This window comes from Vicia villosa, linkage group LG1 (genome assembly GCF_029867415.1).
Source record: "Vicia villosa cultivar HV-30 ecotype Madison, WI linkage group LG1, Vvil1.0, whole genome shotgun sequence".
Taxonomy (NCBI): Eukaryota; Viridiplantae; Streptophyta; class Magnoliopsida; order Fabales; family Fabaceae; genus Vicia; species Vicia villosa.
The window spans coordinates 121223344-121238591 of NC_081180.1; the positions used below are offsets into that span (position 1 = coordinate 121223344).

At 32.1% G+C, this 15248-nt stretch overlaps 1 protein-coding gene across 1 annotated transcript; it reads left to right on the top strand.

Moving 5' to 3' along the window:
* Positions 1–1281: 1281 nt before the first annotated feature.
* On the top strand, positions 1282–4302 carry LOC131644032 (Golgi apparatus membrane protein-like protein ECHIDNA). Its single transcript, XM_058914417.1, has 6 exons — positions 1282–1478; positions 1607–1663; positions 1764–1967; positions 2067–2126; positions 2495–2621; positions 3936–4302. Exons 1-6 carry the CDS (start codon positions 1464–1466, stop codon positions 4022–4024), a joined length of 552 nt encoding a protein of 183 aa, XP_058770400.1. The 5' UTR covers positions 1282–1463; the 3' UTR covers positions 4025–4302.
* Positions 4303–15248: the final 10946 nt, after the last annotated feature.

Here is a 15248-nt window from a genome sequence, read left to right on the forward strand (position 1 = left end):
CCTTTGATTTCCAAACATAAGTACGAAGAATCTACAAAAATCTTCTGCATATTATGAACCTCTTTATTCAATTCTTCATTCTCAAATCCAAAATCCATCCCATCTTCTAAAAATTTGTTTAAATCTACAACACTTTTGTTAAGATTCAAATATGCTCAATCATATGGCTCAACAATTTCACTTGATGGCCCTATTTTCTCTTTGACCTCTTCATCTTTGGATGCTTCCATTTTTCTGCGTGATAGAGATAAAAAAGAAGGAAAAAAGTGAGTGAAAAAGTGTTACAGGAAAAATCTATTTATACATGAAATTGCATCGTGCATTAGCATATATTCTTCATGGTATTAATTGAAGTATGCATTGAATGTCAATCTCCTTTCCTAGTATTAGCACTGTTCACCGCACCGTCCATCAATAATTCATGGTAATTGATCTCTTTGAAAAACAACTTTCCTAGTATATGCATTGAATGTACAATTGAGTTTTTTTGCGAAGATAAGTATTTATACGACCCACGTCAAACCACTTAATTCACAAGAAGCGTCAATGCCTAACCCCCAACAAAATTACCAGACCACTTACACACGACCGTCTACTTAATAAAATTACCGACCCACAAACAGTCAAACTTATAACCAGTACCTATCAGACACCCAACCACAAAACCAATAACATACTCCATACCACTACTAACAACATGATTATTATCAAAACAGCCAACAACCATATGCCCCAACACATCATCCTACCATAGCCAAAACACCCTAGAAACATATAAGCCAACATTTCCTCCTACCATAGCCAAAACGTCCAAACACCACAATACCAAAACATGCAACAAACGTATGACTATCAAACACCACAACAACCATTTCTTCCTTTCTCCAACAAATCATTCACACCAATGTCGCCATTCAATCGACCATGCCGCTCACCAATAACCCCACCAACACAATCCATTTACACTTGCATGAGCCACAAAGACTATTTTAAATTACTTCTTATTTATTTTTACTTTTTTTAAAGTATTACTTTTTATTTATTTTATTTTTACTTTTTAAAAAAGTGTATTACAAATTATATTTCTTATATAATTAACTAAGTGACAAATGACACTAACAAATATCTTTACTATATATAAAAAAAAAAACTTACTTAGTTAATTATATATTATATAAAATATAAAAAAAATTAAATTTTTTTATGCATTTCTTTAAATAATAAAAAAAACAAAATAAATAAGAAAAATAGCCCTTAGTCCATAGCAAGAAACATAGAAAAGGTAGGAAAGGGGTAAATAATACAACACATTTTTAATCGCAAATCTAACACGCTTTTGGATCGGAAAGAAACCAAGTTCGCTCTCAAAAATCTCCGGTGACTGTAAGATCTGGTATGCTCCGTCGTCTTTGATTCCTCACAAGCTTCGTTCTTTCTTCTTCCGAAGCTCTCACTTTTCACACATGGATCCCAATCAGGTAAGTCAAGTTTTTCTCCCATCATTCTCAGATCTGGATTCGTACTCTTCATCCATGATTTCCATTTCATTTCCTCTATCGATTCATATAAGATTCGTGTGATTAGTATAATTTTCATATGCGTGCAGTCTGTAGTTGAAAACTACGCAAATCCAAGGACTTGCTTCTTTCATGTTCTCTTCAAGGTTTATACTTTACTCGTTTTTCTACGCATTTTTCATTTTTTAATGATATAATAAGGAATTCGCATTGTGAAATTTGATTATTTTTGTATGTATCTGACAGGGTGCGGCTTTGGCATTTTACATTCTATCGGCTCTCTTTATTGAAAACTTTGTTATCATTTTTGTGGTGACTGTTCTTCTTTCTGCTCTTGATTTTTGGGTTGTTAAGAATGTGAGTGGACGGATTTTAGTTGGTTTGAGATGGTGGAATGAAATTGATGATCTTGGTGAGAGTGTTTGGAAATTTGAATGTCTCGATCAAGAGGTGGGTATTACTTGTTTTGAATCACGACTAGTGTAAGAATGGGTTTCAAATTCTTTATACATGCATGAATGAATCTTGTGTATGTTTTTTCTTGTATAGTCATTGGCTCGGATGAACAAGAAAGATTCATGGCTTTTCTGGTGGACCCTTTACATTTCGGTAAGAAATTTTATACATCGGTTATAGCATGCAGTGAAAGTTCAGTTTTTCCTTAGGTTGTTATGGTGTTACACTCAAAATGTGGTTGTTCCGGTAGTTTTATTAAGCTGGATAATATACATGTGATGTTATGACCGGATCAGACTTATTCTGAAAGTGTATACTATATATAAGTTGCAGTATTCTAACTAAAGTTGTAAGTTCTCCGTTCACTTTGGATCTGGATGGAGAATAACTCTGTCAATCATCACACCAAGGTTTTATCTTGTAGTTTTGATTGCCCATACACGGCCAAAGTAAATAAGAGCATGGTTGTTTTCTTTGGTGATTGGCGCGATAAGTGATATTTTATTTTATTTGTTCTACAGGCAGTTGCATGGATTATGTTGGCTATATTCTCGCTCATAAGGCTTCAGGCTGATTATCTCCTTGTTGTAGGAGTTTGTGTGACCCTCAACATTGCAAATATTGTTGGTTTTACCAAATGCAAAAAAGGTGTGAAAATGTATTGATGTTCATAAAATGTTTTGCCATCTGTTTTTTCTGCAAAATTGGTTTAGGTTGGGGGAATTGTTTGAATAACAAGATTTTTAACTTTTCTGTGCAAAACTTTTTATCATATATGACGTGCAACATAATATGTCATCTTGAAATTTTGGATACTTATCTTATTTCACTTGTTTCTTTTTTTATTTTCATTTTGAAATATTCAAAATTATATTTGCTGCATGCTGCCCACTTCGTGAAAAGTTGTTGACATGTGGGGATACTTGACTTATATGATTGTAGTTGCAAATTACACCTGAACTCGACTAATTTGATCACCTTATTGTAATTCCTCATGGTTGGGCTATGATAAAGTTGGTTCAAAGATGCTTTGGTTGCTGATCTATTGTATACCTACTGAGTTATATGCTATTGATGCTTTGTTAGCTGCATTCTTGTATTTGTGGCTGGGTAACACATCCATTGTGCTTATTTGGGTGGTTATCTCTTGAAAAGCATAAGTACACACATTCAGTTTATGATAGAGACCCAGTAGAGGTCATAAGGAAAGAGGGGAGTTATGTAATAATGAGTGTGGTAAGGATGTATGGCAAATAAATAGTGAAGTAGGATGCTTAGTTGGCAAGTTTGTTATGCCTTAATACTATAAATAGTAAGTTACTAAGTTGAGTGAATTATGTTTGTGATGTAAGAATATTGAGGGAACCATTATGGTTAGGCAGGGATAGATTTTTTTCTGAAGAGCTTAGCTCTGGGGTAGTTCACTAGTTTGGGATTCATTCCCTTCTACAATTACTTTCTTCATCAGTCAATATATTCTATTTTCCATTGTTTTATGTCTTTACTTTCTATCTCTAAATTTCGGGTTCCCATCAGTTTATATTCACAGAAAATCAAAGGGTGCTATTATTATTGCCATTGATTGTAGTAATAGAAATAGTTGGAGTGGGGTTGTTTAACTAACAAGAAACATATTTGGAGTGAAAATGCAATTTGACCCTTGTGATAGTACCCTCTACGGAATTGAGAACTTTGGGTCCTGTTGTTTTCATTTGTGTTTTGTTTCAAATGATATAGATAAGGTGAGCACATACATGCTGTGTAGTACTTTCTCTAAGCCTAGTTTCACATCACATTTTGAGATTAGTGATTCTACTCAAGCTCTGTCCCACTCTGTCTGCCTACCCAATATGAAGGATTTCTCTTTGTTGATTGCTCCCCATATCAATTCACTGTTTCATTTTTACATGCTGTTTATTTGAAAAACTTGCAATTGATAACAATTGGTTGGTTTTCTTTCAGATGCTAAGAAGCAGATTCAACAATATGCCTCTCAGACAATTGCCTCTCGATTCTCGTCTACTTTACAGTCAGCCTTTAGTGTTGTCTGATTATCTTTGCAAGTTGAACCATGCATTATTAGAAATATTGAGATGCGGTAGAGGTTTGTACATGATGATTATTTTGACCGACATCAAACTGGATCCTGACTACCTATCAAGCTTGCATAGTTACTCATACAGAAAATGCAAAATTTTGTACCTTTTATAAGAAATGGCTTGAATGAGACTGATAATCAGATTACTTAGTTAAGAAATTGTTTATTTTCTGGTGTACATTGTATTTTTCTTGTATTCTTTTGCATTGCTTGTCAAAGATATTCGTTCCACGAGTGTTTTATGCTTATTTTCATGCAAATTGATGGATAATGAAATTGATGTTGTATCCTCGAGGTGAGGGGTCACCATTAACTGACCGACCAAAATATGCATAGATTATTATCAAAAATAGGAAAGGTTTAACGTTGTCTGGATCTGGCTAAGGGGAGGAAGCTAGTTAAGAATATACGACATCACCAAATCTTTGAATGAGAATACTTTTCTAGTAGAATATTTTTCTGCTGTTCACCGTATTTGCTGTATAATGTTCTTGTCTTTCTGCGATTTTACTACTAATGTGATTTGTGAAAATATCTAGTTTCACATTCTGCCAATTTCAAATAAGTCAATGAAAGCTTTTTGTTTTCCACACCACTTTGGAAGAAGAGAGCAAACAAAAAACAATGAAGTTAATCTTCAGAAGAAATCAGCTTAACAGCAGCTAACAAGCTCTACACTTCAACAACTTCAAAGGCCTTAATTGAACTCTGTATTGTGGAAGGTGGAACAAGAATTGGCGGAAGAATCAACACTTCAAAATTTTGATGGTGACAGATTGAGATGGGAGATACATGGATCCATGGAATTGGTAAAAGTCCAATTCACAAAATAGCTCAACAAACATATTCACTTCATTCTGAACAACCTTGGGAGTGCATGGATAGTGATAACAATGATGATTCCATTATAAATGGCTGCTAAAGTTTCTTCAAACTTTGGCTCTAAAAAGAATCTCAGTATTGCTTCTTTCTTGAGACAAGGTCTTGATGCTTACTTGGAATGAGTGAAAGAGGAAGATGTTAATGGGTATGGTGATTGGAATAAGAAATTGCTTGAAAAATCAAATTTTGGAATGTATAAGAATACTGAGAGGTCTTATACATCAGCTGGTGGCAGAGTTTATACCATGAAAATGTTAGGCTTCCAAAGTGTTGATTGTCGTATTCTCAATGTTGATGCCTTAGGTCAAATCTCCTCAAAGTCTTCACTTTCTTCAAAAGGAGGCAATTAATAAATGAATAATGCTGTTTTTACACCCATATTATACACCAATACTTACACCAAGCAGTGTTCACCGTATTTATACACTGTTCACCGTATTTATACGGTGAACAGTGTTTTTTAAAATAAAATAATAATATTTATAATTTTTTTTTATTTTTAAAATTACGGACGACACTGTTTATGTACGAACGTGCATTAACCAACTTCATTTGCATTAACAAAGTTTTTACACTGCATTAATCAAGTTTGATGATTGTTAAAAATTATTTTTAATATCTGGATGTTGCATTAACCAACTTCATTACTGCATTAACCAAATTTTTACACTGCATTAACCAAGTTTGGTGACTGCTAAAAATTATTTTTAATATCTGGATGTTGCATTAACCAACTTCATTACTGCATTAACCAAGTTTTTACACTGCATTAACCAAATTTGAGTAATGTTATTCTTACACCCATGAACAGTACTTTACAGTAGTCACCAAATTTGGTTAATGCAATGTAAAAACTTGGTTAATACAATAATGAAGTTGGTTAATGCAACATCCAGGTTAGGGGTGGCAAAACGGGCCGTGGCCCGCCGGGCCGCCCGCGCGCCCGCCAAAAAATGGCGGGTTGGGTTTGGATTTTAGGCCCGCAGCTCGCCACCGCCCGCCCCGCCAAAACCCGCCGCCCGCCATAGCCCGCCCCGCCAATGCCCGCCGCCCGCCAAAGCCCGCCCGTTCTCCAAAATTCTCTCTTTTTTAGTTAATTTTTATAATTTCAATTCTTGATGGTTTATTTTATATATTTATTTGTAAATATATTTAATATTTTTTTAAGTAAAATTTGTTAAAAAGTTGCTTTTATAAAAAATTGTTTTAAAAAATAAGTGAAAAATTTAATTAAAAGGTAAAAATGATTTATTAATTTAATAAAAAAATGAAAAAAAATATAAATAAAAATAGGCGGGTAAGCCCGCCGCCCGCCAACCCGCCATCTTGGCGGGGCGGGCATGATTTTTATGCCCATTTTACTTGGCGGGCATGCCCGCCCCGCTCGTTTTTTAGCGGGCTTGAGGCGGGGCGGGCGGCGGGCGGGGCGGGCGGCCCGTTTTGCCACCCCTAATCCAGGTATTAAAAATAATTTTTAGCAATCATCAAACTTGGTTAATGCAGTGTAAAAATTTGGTTAATGCAGTAATGAAGTTGGTTAATGCACGCCCGTACATGAACATTGTCGTCCTTAATTTTAAAAATAAAAATAAATATTATTATTTTATTTTAAAAAACACTGTTCACCGTATAAATACGGTGAACAGTGTTTGGTGTAAGTATTGGTGTATAATATGGGTGTAAGAATAACATTACTCTTAATAAATAATGTGCTAGCATTTAATGAAGTCACTGGTTTTGCGAAGAAAAGGATTAAGAAATGTTTAATTTTGAAGGTGAATTTTGAAAAAGCATATGATTTGGCGGATCAGGTTTACTTGAAGTATATGTTAATCAGATTTAGGTTTAGCCAAGTGGGCCAAGTGGATTTAGGTTTAGCCAAGTGGCCCAAGTGCATATTGTGAATGCAGACTTGTATTTTTGCAAGAAGTGCATCGGCGTTGGTTAACGTTTTTCTATGGATGAAATTTTATCCAACAAGAGCTCAAACAAAGAGATCCTCTTGTCTCTTTTTTGTTTTTTATTATTGCAAAAAGGGTGATAGCTCTGATGCAAAGAGTCGTGGCCAACAACTTATTCAATCCATTTTAGATTAGGTGTTTAGATATGACGGTCTCCCACTTACAATATGTAATTATCATTAAGAGTCTATACTAATCGGAACAATCACATTAAAGGGTCTCTACTCTCTTATGGACCTTGATTTTGGAATGGGTCAGAACACTTATATAAGAAGACGACCACAAAAGAAAAGAATATAAATAATTCATAGAGCATTCGACTGCGATTTTATTGGCCTTTACTAATAAAGTCATCACTGATGTTCTTTTACGAGTACAAATTTTCAAGCGCATATGCCAACTTTAGTTTATCTTCATTTTGGTATGTGATACATATTCAATTTGTATGTTTGAGTGATAATAACATGAGTTTCTCTTATTATGATAATTTTGTTAGTTGTCACATAACTCTACAATAAAAACGTTCTCGATCATGAGCGTTTTTTGTTTGTCCTTGTTATAGGCTTCAACCTCGGATAGAGGTCGGATAGTTTTGAGAGGACCATTTTTCTCTTGGATGGAGATAATCAAGGAGTGAGGTCTCTATGTCATCTTTGGTGGATTTTGGGATTTTTTTTTGACATTTTAGGGGACTTATCCTCCTTTACTTTGATATTTATTTGGGTATGCCTTTTGTTTTTTTGGTAAGCTTTACGGAGTAAGTGTGATATGTACAAAAGATTACTATACATTATGTCACATATGCTTACTTGATGTTTTAGGACACTACAAATGTCATAGTTTTTAATCACGACCATGGCTAGCAATGTGACGTGGGAATTTGGTGTTGCGCTGATCAACTCCTTGTCGTTGAATGAGATTGGAATGTTACATTACTTCCAGGGCCTTAGGTATGGTTTTTCCTTTCGTGGCATCATTTCTCTTAGTTTTTTCCACTGAATTTCAAGAGGTTTCTTAGCTAGACTTGATCAAAGGAGTTGAATAAATCAAAATTTTCAAAGCAACTCTCATCCACATACTGAGCGGGGATGAGTTGGTAGTTGGTGAAATGCCTGATAAAATTGATCTCTTGCTATTGCAATGAGAAATTGTAAGAAACAGAGAGTGAAGCAAATAAACTATTGACGATGCAAACTCTTTTTGGTGCCATTTTTAGTGATAATGATGATGAGAACACTTAGGTAGCACAAAGAAGACAAGAGTGTAAGAAAAAGATTATGACAGGGATGAAGAAGAATAATGGAGGAATTGCCTATTATAGAGTGTGCTTAATCAATTAAAGTTGTTTTAATCGATTAAGCCACAAATGCCAATTGATTCATGATTGGTTGCCGGAAATGATGGAAGCTTTTTAAGTTTTAAACTTATTCCTTGAAAAAAAATACTTCCCCTTTGTTCCATTCGAAACTAAACTCATTTCTCTTTCTTTTGCATTTCTTTAAATTATTTGATATAAGAGGTAATCTTAGATTTCATTTCCTGATTAGTAAGTTTTCTTTCAAGGAATTATTTTTTCATGAGACTAATTCCAAATAAATATTTAAACATGAGATTATTTGAAGAATATTTGGATTTATGCTTTACACAGTTTTTCTTGATTTGATATTTGACTTTTGAAGCTGCAAAACATCCCTGCAAAAATAAATCAGGTTTTTAATTTTGGTACCAAAATCTTTTTGGATTCTTTAGCGTTAGTAGATTTAAGATGTCTTGGATCATTAGAGATATATCCTTTATAACATCTTAAACCATGCATTTTTCTAAAATAATAAGATTCAAGATGATCAAGCTTATGACAATAATTACATTTATAAACATAGTGATTTGTTTTCTTCTTCGCATGGCATATACTTATAAAAGATTTAGCATTATTATTTGGTTGATAACCTAAACCAGATTTGTTTTACATAGCTCTTTGATTTGATAAGATCATATCAAAATTCTCCCAACCTTCACTAAATTTATTCAAAGTTTCATGCAAGGTTTCAATTTCATTTCTCAACGAGTCGCATGTTTCACAATTATTTGATTTTTTGTTTTCTAAGAACATTCATTTCATAACCAATCTAATCATTTTCACTTTCAAGTGCTATAACACGATTCTGATACTCTAAGATTATTTTTTTCTAGTTCATCATTTTTCTTACAAAGTTTAACACTTAAATCAAATTTGATTTGATTATAAGATAGAGTAGTTACCTTGTCGTCATCTTTACTAGTAGCCTTAAAGCAAATGTTGTGAAAAACAATGCCAAGAACAAAGTATAATAGATTTCTTTTCTTTGCAAGAAATCCACAAGGGTAGGAAAGAGGGAAACAAGAAGAACATAATGAAATTAGTTATAAACTGCTATTTTTTTACTTTCTCTTTGAAACAAGATTACAAGTGTTACAGAATAACAAATAACCTCTCTCACCCTAATTAGGATTTGCAGTGTTACAGAATAAAAAATAACCTCTCTCACCCTAAATAATCTCTTTTACATTGATTTATGTTTCTTGATTTATGTTGCACCAACAATTTTGAATGGTCAAGATTGCATCGGTAGTTTTGAATGGTTGTGATTGCATCAATAATTTTGAATGACTGTGATTGTACTGATAATTTTGTGGTCCAAAATGAATCCAAAACAGTATAAATAGGGGCCATATGTTTTTGAGAAAAATATCAAATTCTCAAAATGCCTCTTCCTCAATTTTTGGTTAACGCAGAAGTGTACTTCACTGGAGAGCAAGATCTTGTGAAGTTTCAGATTTCGGACGGATGCTGAAACCTTGAGTCATTGACAACCACATTGAATGAAAAGCTGTCTGATACTGATAATAGAAGGGTGAAGAAGATCTCGTACCGTGAATATTGGAGCATGTATGTTAACATAAGGGTAAGTTACAACGTTGTTGAGTAAAAGAGCGATCAAGATATGAAGGCCATGTGGAAATATTACCACCGTAAGATAACTAAGGGGACGATCGAGTTTGAAGCCCAAATTACAAGATTTGTCAAAGATGTCATGAAGATGCTGGAACATCCAGAATCATATAGTAGTGTCTAAATTTTATTGTTTTAGGAGATGTTTGTTGCAATGATTCGAAAAATGTAATGCTCAAAACTATGTTATGATAAAAGTACGGTGGTGATAACAAGTATGAGTCAACATAATACAAATAATACAACAATGACTTAATGGTAAGTCACTTATGTCAAACTAACATATGATGGTAATACAAGCAAAAATTGTAGCCAAAGTTGTAGACGTCCTGCAAATCCTAACATCCAAGATGTTGTAGTTGGAGAACAGAACTTCTTCTAATCTACCATGACTGGTGGCAACGTGAATCCATGTTTCATGTTTACCTGATTATAAATTAAAGTAAAGTATGTAATATATTAAAAAAAATAAAGTATGTCATATATTTAAAAAAAGTAAAGTGAAGTAACTACATGAACTCAATTATTATTGTTGACAAAGTCAATTTAGTAAATAGAGGCACTTGTTGAATGTGATCTTGTCATAGGAAAAAAAGTCAAGCACATGTTGCCTAAATGCATAAGAATGACATTATAGCGATTCACTTTTAAATAACCTATGTCTAGTAATGTCAACCATTTCTCTGGTGGCTGTAGACCAGTGGACTCTATCATCAGCCCTTCTCTCAATTCTGATAACCGATCTCCGAATAACTTCTCATTCAAACTCTTCGTGTCTTTGTCTCTTATTTCCATGTCCAAGTCTCGAAGAACAATTGCCCAACTATCCTCTCTATACCCATGAAATAATGCAGTGACTCTAAATCCGCAATTACCATTTGATTTAACATTAACTACCTCTGCAATATATGGCCCAATATGACTTGGAAACTGAATAGTGAACTGATGCCTCTTTGATTGTGATTGCTTCTTTGATTATGACTGCTTCTTCGAGGTCTGTGATGGTTAAGATTGCCTCTGTGAAGATTGAGATGCTTGGTCAACATACTCATGATGTGAAGAGTCCCTATAAACATCATACCCATTTGATTTCTTCCCTTTCTTCTTCACTCCTTTGGTTTTTATTTTCTCAGGTGGTGGACACATTGAAGTTGTTGTGGAGTAATCAAGTTCACAAACACTACTTTTTAATGCTCTTTTCACAACAACATCTAGTGATCTAAACCTTCTCCACAATTCATCCATTGCACTATTCAGATCCACCTCTGACCCATCTTCTACATCTACCTGCAACTCACCTTCCATACTTATTTTCCTCTAGTGAAGATGAACATTGTCTGATATACCACCAAGAACATATCTTCCTAATACACAAGCACAAGGTAATTCATAATTTTTTCTATGAGTATAACCACATTTTTCCTGTTAGTTCCAACATAATCAACCCTCGATAACTCTTCAGCAATGTGTCTCAAAGCAACTCTAGATACAGAACCACATATATTAACATAAAATGGACTTATGTGTGCGTGCTCAACTTCATAAAAACTATTTTGAAAAGAAGCTCAAAAGTTTCATATTTGTAACTTCAAATTATTATTCATAGCTTCCCAACATTTGACCATGTCACCAATAATATTTCCCAACATCTGCTTTAACTTCCAATGTGCAGACTCAACCCTAAAAATAAAACAACGTAAAATACTAAAAAATAACATCGTAAAAATTAATGCATAATAAAAATACTAAAAAATATGACATACCGATTAGTCGCGGTGTTACCTAAATGAAGCACTCGATTAATCCATGCTCCAACAAATCTGTGCATATATGGAGTCAACTATGTGGCTTTCACATAATTAATAAGTTCACTACAATCAAAACATGTATGTTCAAGTTGTTGCAACCATTGACTATACTCAACCTCATCACTACCTCATATAACTTCCATCCATAACGTGTCTATCATCTGTTGCATGTCATTCACCACATATTGCTTGCATTTTGCTCCCAACATTTTTGTTAATGTGAAATCGACAGAAAAATTAATCGTCGTAGGAAACACAACTTCAACTTTATTCATCAAAGCAAGATCTCTATCCGTCAAAATCACCGTGGACACAAATCTTTCTTCACAAACAATTGCTTCAGCTTATCCAAGACCCAAAAAAAACTCTATGTCTGCTCACACTCCATATAAGCAAATGCAACAGCAAATGTAAACTCGGTGATGTTATGCCAACAAATTTAAACAGAGGTTGTCTATATTTGTTTATCTAATAAGTGTTGTCCATAACTAAGACAATAGGAAAAATATTCGACAACTTAACTGAATCTGGATGAGCCCAAAAAATATCTCTCACAACTTCAGAGTCATCTCTTTTTCTACTTCAGTAAACATAGCCTGCATCCTCTATATGCATAAGTAAATGTTGTATCTCACTTCTTGGACCTTTTATCTCTTTTTCTATCACACTCTTATGCTTATATATTTGCGTGATCCGAGTAAAACTCTCAGGCTCTCGCTCTTGCAACAAAATCAATATGTGTCTAGGTGGAATATGTCACTTTGTCAAATCAAAAACAGCTTCTCATTTGTGGTCAACCTACCAACAAAGGCATGGCCTTCTAATCTATAAGGTAATCCATGATTATGAACTCCACATTTTACATCAACCTTCCATCCAGACCCATCTTTTGTCGGAGTCTACCTGATTTTGAATGGACATCTACATCTCTTAGTTGCACTTTGAGTTTCACTTCTGTCCTTGTATTTTTCTCCTTTACCGCAACTAAATATTACATTGTTGCTTATTCATCTCTTGCCTGTTTTGGTGTCTGAACGAGTGATAATAACAATTACTTTATTTATGATTCCAACCTCTTTAATCCATCTTATAACTTCTCGTGTATCAAATTTTTGAGCAATTGAGAATACATCAGTGGTATCTACAAATTTCTCGTTTTTTTGGTAAATATGGAGCGGAATTTCCTTACCTAAAATAATATATATTAAAAAAATTACACCGGATGACTTATAAAAAGAGTTTCAGCTTAGATTAAACCATACACCGGATGATTTTGGAAAAATGTTTCGGTTAGCAAAATGCATTGCCGAAGAACTTTTGAGAAGTGTTTCGGTTTAATTAAGGTTTGCAGCCCATACCAAAACATTTTGTTAAAGTCTTTCGAAAGTTATTTGACTCAAAACCGAACCACTTTATACAACTATTCCGGTTTGTTAAATTATATACTGGAATTTCTGAATGTGTTCTGGAACGAATGGGTAGAGGTGCAACTTTTAGATTTTTTTTTAAAATTTTCTAAAAAAGTTGTCCAACCCTAAGCAAAGATATCAAAATTGGCAAACATGTATGTACTATTGTGTGTTTCGGACACTTGCCACTTGGTCGAACACGAGCAGTGAACCAAACAAGCAGTTGTGGCAGTAGCGTCTCTGTCTGAGAACACTTTGGATCCTCTCCTTCATTTTTCTCTCCTTCTCTCTCCATCCTCTCTATCTCTCTCTTAATTTCATTCTCTCTCTTGATTAAATTTTGTTTTTTATTAATGAGTGAGAGTGAGATTAAGAGAGAGATAAAGAGGATGGAGAGGGAAGGAGAGAAAAATGAAGGAGATGATCCAAGTCCGTCTGAGAAAGATGTCTGGCAGTAGTAGTAACGTGATATATATGCTCTTGTCTTCACATTTTTATTTATTTAATCTTTTTAAAACTCCTTTCTATAAAAATATATTATAATTTTAATAAGAATTTAATTGGCAAAAATAATTGTTAATTTGTTGAAATTATTTGACTTTTATTTTAAGTTTTTTTAAAATAATATAATTGAGTGGTTGTAATAGTGTAAAATTTATTATAAAATGATGTCATTTTTACTTTTAATATATAAATAATATTTTTTTAACTGTGGTTTTTAATTATTATTCTGTATAGCATTATTAAAAATATATGATAAAAATTACTAACACTTGTTTCTTTGTTTTGAAATCGTATTAGTCATGATATCTATTTAATAATATTGATATTTTTAAGTAGAAGTAGGATTTCTAAATTAATTTAATTATAATATTTATGGATTAAAATATACTAATTGATAATTTATTATTTACCATAAACTTATTTTTTAGACTCAGTTTGACATTTTAAAAATATTGTAAGACATTTATACTAAATTAAAATATCTATTTTATATTAAAATCTTTAAATAAATAATTTAACACATATTTAAATCTAAATCGACTATCAAAATAATCATCTAATGATGTTAAGTTACATTTTGATATTTAATTAGAATTTCTATGTGTAATACTCTTTTAGAGACTAAACAATTTGATATGCAGTTTATTTATAATCTATAACAATATGAAAAATGGAAAAACTTTATTTTGGTTTAGCCTATTTTTCTATCATTTTTACCTTTAGAATATTGTATAATTTATATAATAAATTTTATTGAAATCAATATTATTGATTACTACATAACTTTCTATTATTAACTTTCACATGCTGTTTTTTAAAATTAATAATAAAAAACATCACATATATTTTCATGGATGCGCACTAAAAAAACGGATAGAGTGTCTGTCTGACGCTAGTGATATATAAATATAAAATACCATTTTAATATTATTTATTTTAATTTTAAATATATTATTATTTGTTTTTTATTTAAAATTTATTTTAACTTTTATTAACCGTTTCATAAATTTATATATATATATATATATATATATATATATATATATATATATATATATATATATATATATATATATATAATTTTAAAACTATATTCTTTGATAATATATTATATTTTATTATTTATCTATATTATTATATAATTAATTTAAATTAAGAGGTTAAAGGTAAAATAATTTTATACTCCTATCTAATAAGAATTTAATATTTATCATCATATAATTAATTTAAAAATATCGGAGTAATTTAGCATAAAAATTTATTATTCACCATATTACAAACTAAGTAATTTAGCATAAGAATTTATTATTCACCATATTACAAACTAATTTATAAATATTAGGATAATTTAGCAGAGAATATATGATTGTAATTAATTAACAATTTAAAACTAATTTATGTATTTTTTTAAATTAAAAAAATAAAAAAAATATTGTGTATAAAAAAAGGACAGAGGGTCCCGTCTGTTAATATTTTGTAAGAATTAAAATGAATTTAAAAATAAACCAAAAAAAGTTAACCAACAAAACAAAAAATTAACCAACAAAACAAAAAAATTAACCAAAGCTTATATAAAACTAAAAAGATAATAATAGTATTTAATTTTATTTATTAAGATGGAAGA